A 4,078-nucleotide genomic window follows, 5' to 3' on the forward strand; every position below is an offset into this window, starting at 1 on the left:
CTTAACAAATCTTCGAGGCACCGCTCGTTAACCAGTCGTTCGTAGAATTCAAAATTCAATTCATAAATTGGAAATGTTCGATTTGTTACCATTACGAAAGTTCACAAAATTTACATGTCTCCAGTCCCTGGGAGGGGAAGGGGGAGGATTTCCACCTCCATTTTTCTGGGCCTCCTTTGTAGCACTTTGAAGATTGTCGGGGACAAGTTTATCGACGAGGGCTAGCTTGCAGGCCTAGCAATGTTCTTGGGGGTAAAACCCCATCTAGAATAGTAAAGAAAGAAAATTTGTCTAAATTACGCAACAATCAATTTAATTATAATTGTGCAAATTTAATCATAAATCTTTTAACAATTTGTCAATATAATCATTTCAGCTAATTATCCAAATAATAGGTTTAGAACTAGACTGACAAAACTCAAAAGTTTTATAACTAAATTGGCAAATTACCAAACGATTTAAGACTAAATTAGCACATATCAGATTGCGTTTAGTTATATGGATTTATAATCATGATAGAATTGAATATGATATAATATGAATTTAGAGAGTATTGTTGTATCATATCCACTATTTAATGATTATAGTGATAAAGTTTAATATATTCACATGGTATCATATATATTGTTTGGTTAAAAGGTCAAATCAATATAAATTAACCATAAATTTTGCGAGATAAAGATAGTAAAAATCTATTGTCAATTTTATTTTTATTTTTTATTTCCCTTTCTTTTTCAATTAATTTTTATATTTCTTTATTCCCCTTCCATAATTCTCTAATGAAATTTTATTAATAAAAAGCGTACTAATATACCTAAAATAAGTAATAAATATAAAAAATTTAAAATTATTTTTTTATTTTGAATTCTTATATTAGAATGATATTATTTTTATTGAAAAACATAAATTTGTTAATTTAAGCATGTTTTTATTTGAGAAAAAAAAACTTTCATTTTATGAATATTATAAATCTCATCCCCTTTTTATCGCATCTCTCACGTGAGATAATTTTATCCAACTTACTTTATATTCAATTTTATCTTATCTTATGCATGCACCAAATGCAGAATAGGATAAATTTTATCTTGATCATCAAACTCATCTTAAAGGTTTAAACCTGAATTAGCCGTCGTACAATAGGTATAGGACTTTTTGAATGATTACCCCACATTTTCTTCCTTCCAAAGCTTGCCCCATTTTCAACATAAGTCCTCATCTAACGTAGTAATATTGAGGGAAGGGGGAGGGAGATATATAAAAATACAAATAAAAAAGATGTAGATAAAGGGGAAGATGCTGAGAAGGGGCCCAACATGGAAAGGAGGTTGGAGATGTACGTTGAGCCATTTATGGTGAATGGAGGTCAGGATGGGCTGCGACCGAGAACATATAGTTATTACTACATGCAGAAGGTCTTGCCGATGGGGAAGGGCAACAAAAGGTAGGAGAGGAGATTGAAAATGGGTGCAAAAACCAATGTGATGAGGACGGCAGGTGAAGATGGAAATTCATGGACTGATGGAGACTTATTTGGGGGGAACAGTGGCCATAAATGAAGGTGAAAAATATGTCATCTTAAGAGGTAAGGAGCACTCAGAGGGCGACATCTAACCCTAAATTCTAACCTTCATTATAAAAAAAGAAGAAAAAACATTGATTTTATACTTGATTTATATCGTATTTGAAAACTCGGGCGCCTATAAAAGGCCCAGAACTTTTCGACGACCAATTTGTCTAGGACGAGGTGATAATGATTCCTCCGACTTTTCAGGAGTGCTTTCCTTAGTTTCATTCCAAACATTGCTCCTACTTTTGCCGCTCATTTGACAATGTATCGTCGTAAGCTGGAAGCCATCTTCTGGCATCGTTTGATTATCGAGAGAGAGAGATGATGGGATGAGTTTTGCACACGACAGAACTATGCACGCCCAGAAAATAATATCAAGCCTCTAAAAAAGTACCTGCTTTGGATGTTCTGATGGATAGAAAAGGGGAGAGGATAGAAATTAGGAAAGTCAAAAGCAGAATACCCTTCAAACGTCCAGCACGTCAGCCAAAAAGCCAGGATTGAATTAGCAAAACTTTGTCAAACGGTACTTTACAACCCTGCATGCCGGGAAACGTACAACTGCAACTTCCCCTATTAACTTTATCATCCGTTACATGTTTCTTTTTTTCCATTCTTTTCAGCTTCACACACGATACCCAAATCCATCTTTGGTTCTGCAATTAAAAACGAAAACACTAGCCACAGAGTTGCTCCAGTAAAGGCGGGCAATGCCTAAATAGATTTTAGAAAGAATGACCTTATCGAGTAGAGATCGAAATTGACGTGACCCATCCTAATCGTCACTTCTTTTCATCGTCAGCTGTGGCGGCGGTGGGTTCTTTAGCTGAATCAGTCGTCGCCTTTTCTGTGTCTGTATCAGCTGTGGTTGGTTCTGTGCTTGTATCAGCCGCCTCTGGGGGGCTTTCGGCCTTATCAGATTTCTCTAGCACGATCTCGATCTAATGTCAAAATGGAGAAGGGTCAATAGCCTACAAGGATTCAAACTATTTCTAGATGGATTGCTATTGCAAAAAGAGAGGCGAAAAGAAAATGAAACCTTGGCCTTTTGGATCATCCGCCCCCTGTTCTCGTCCTTCATTCCAACCGATGATGTCAAAACCTCTGTTCCATCACAGGTAAATGAATGAAAGATATCAAACGGGATTGGTTAATGTCAAGCAACAAAAGTACTGCAAGAGGAGGCAAAGGCATACTCTTTTCGGTGGCAATGCCATTGTTCTTGAGTATCTCAGCGATTGTGACAACGGTCGTAATTGCTGCGATTATATGCACATCAGGTATTAGAATACTTTTAACGACTTGCGGTATCCAAAAATTAAGCGAGATGAGTAATTTGTTCACTCTTCCAATAGTTATGTGCTAACTTTAGGTGTGGCATAAAAGCTTTGTTCAACACAGACTTAAAATATCGACATTTCGCCATCCAAGTTTTATGCGGTCGTATGACGAGATTCAAATGGATATGCAAACAAATAATCGATTCCAAACGACAGGAAGTGGGAAAGTAAAATGAGAGAGCTGAAGATTACCCATGCCCAAAGCAGAAAGCTCAACCTCATTATGTTGTTGTATGTACCTCTGCATCGCAAAGACAGAAACTTTAGAACTTAGGAAAACTGCACACCCCGTCGGTAACTACTACTTTTCATCTTGCAACATTGCATCCATATGAAACCCAACTCGAGTCTTGATGCGGCATTAACTAGTAGATCTATAATTGAATGGAATCAGCTCATACTGCGCCAGATAAAGGAGAAAGCGACACACCTTGGCAAGGTTGACATAGAAAAAGAGGGGCTTCTTGGTATTGGACACCTGAATCCTGTTCTTCTTCGGGGCTAGAACATTCTCCGACGACGCCACGAGTGTCTCCACAGCCATTGTCATACAAATCTTCGAGTTCTCTCTTTATCTGTTTTATCACTTAATGGATCCGGCAAACGAAAACGAAGAAAGTTCCCCCATTATATATAAATATAGAGGTCATCCAGAGCCTAGAATGGTGGGAGTTTGCCAAGAAAAGGGAGTGACGACTTGTGTGGGGAAATCCGTTTTGGGATTGATGGCTGGGAGTGAAAATAGCGAAAGAGAAGGGAAAGAGCATTGATTTTGTGAGAGAAAACCGTGAGGCGACCCTTTGTTTGAGAATGCATGACCAAGTATTTAGTGATTATTGCACACCCTGAGATGGCCCGGTTTCAGGGTTGAGCAAGACCTGATTGTGGATTCTTCTAAACCAGACACCAGCGAGATATGTTCATCTGAAAACTTGACCAGAAAATGAGATGGACCCAGAAATGGGCCCTCCATGGACTTCTATGGGCCTGAGAGGTGTGCCCTATTTTGGTGTGGTCCATTTGCCCACCCCTTCCTCCTCTTTGTTGCTAGAAGATAAAGGTCTTGGCAAAGGGTGCTTGTTGAAGTAGGGAATAAGCAAGAATGAGCTATAAAGACTCATGAAATCTATTTCTTTAAGTTTATAGTAGACCCGATCACGAGCTCAGAGCC

At 38.2% G+C, this 4,078-nt stretch overlaps 1 protein-coding gene across 1 annotated transcript; it reads right to left on the minus strand.

Moving 5' to 3' along the window:
* Positions 1-2,065: 2,065 nt before the first annotated feature.
* Positions 2,066-3,716, minus strand: LOC104417634 (uncharacterized protein At2g34160). The gene is made up of 5 exons (XM_010028877.3): positions 3,338-3,716; positions 3,100-3,148; positions 2,764-2,826; positions 2,607-2,671; positions 2,066-2,508 (listed from the first exon to the last, which is right to left on the minus strand). Exons 1-5 carry the CDS (start codon positions 3,455-3,457, stop codon positions 2,350-2,352), a joined length of 456 nt encoding a protein of 151 aa, XP_010027179.3. The 5' UTR covers positions 3,458-3,716; the 3' UTR covers positions 2,066-2,349.
* Positions 3,717-4,078: the final 362 nt, after the last annotated feature.

The sequence above is a fragment of the Eucalyptus grandis genome, chromosome 8 (assembly GCF_016545825.1).
Source record: "Eucalyptus grandis isolate ANBG69807.140 chromosome 8, ASM1654582v1, whole genome shotgun sequence".
NCBI classification, from domain to species: Eukaryota; Viridiplantae; Streptophyta; class Magnoliopsida; order Myrtales; family Myrtaceae; genus Eucalyptus; species Eucalyptus grandis.

What these genes read in the sequence shown, in the direction of transcription:
- LOC104417634 (XM_010028877.3), bottom strand. Translation starts at nt 3,457, where the DNA reads ATGACAATGGCTGTGGAGACACTCGTGGCGTCGTCGGAGAATGTTCTA. An exon ending in TCTATGTCAACCTTGCCAAG is followed by an intron (nt 3,149 to 3,337) that starts GTGTGTCGCTTT and finishes TTTGCGATGCAG; the next exon opens with AGGTACATACAACAACATAA. An exon ending in GGATGATCCAAAAGGCCAAG is followed by an intron (nt 2,509 to 2,606) that starts GTTTCATTTTCT and finishes TTTTGACATTAG; the next exon opens with ATCGAGATCGTGCTAGAGAA.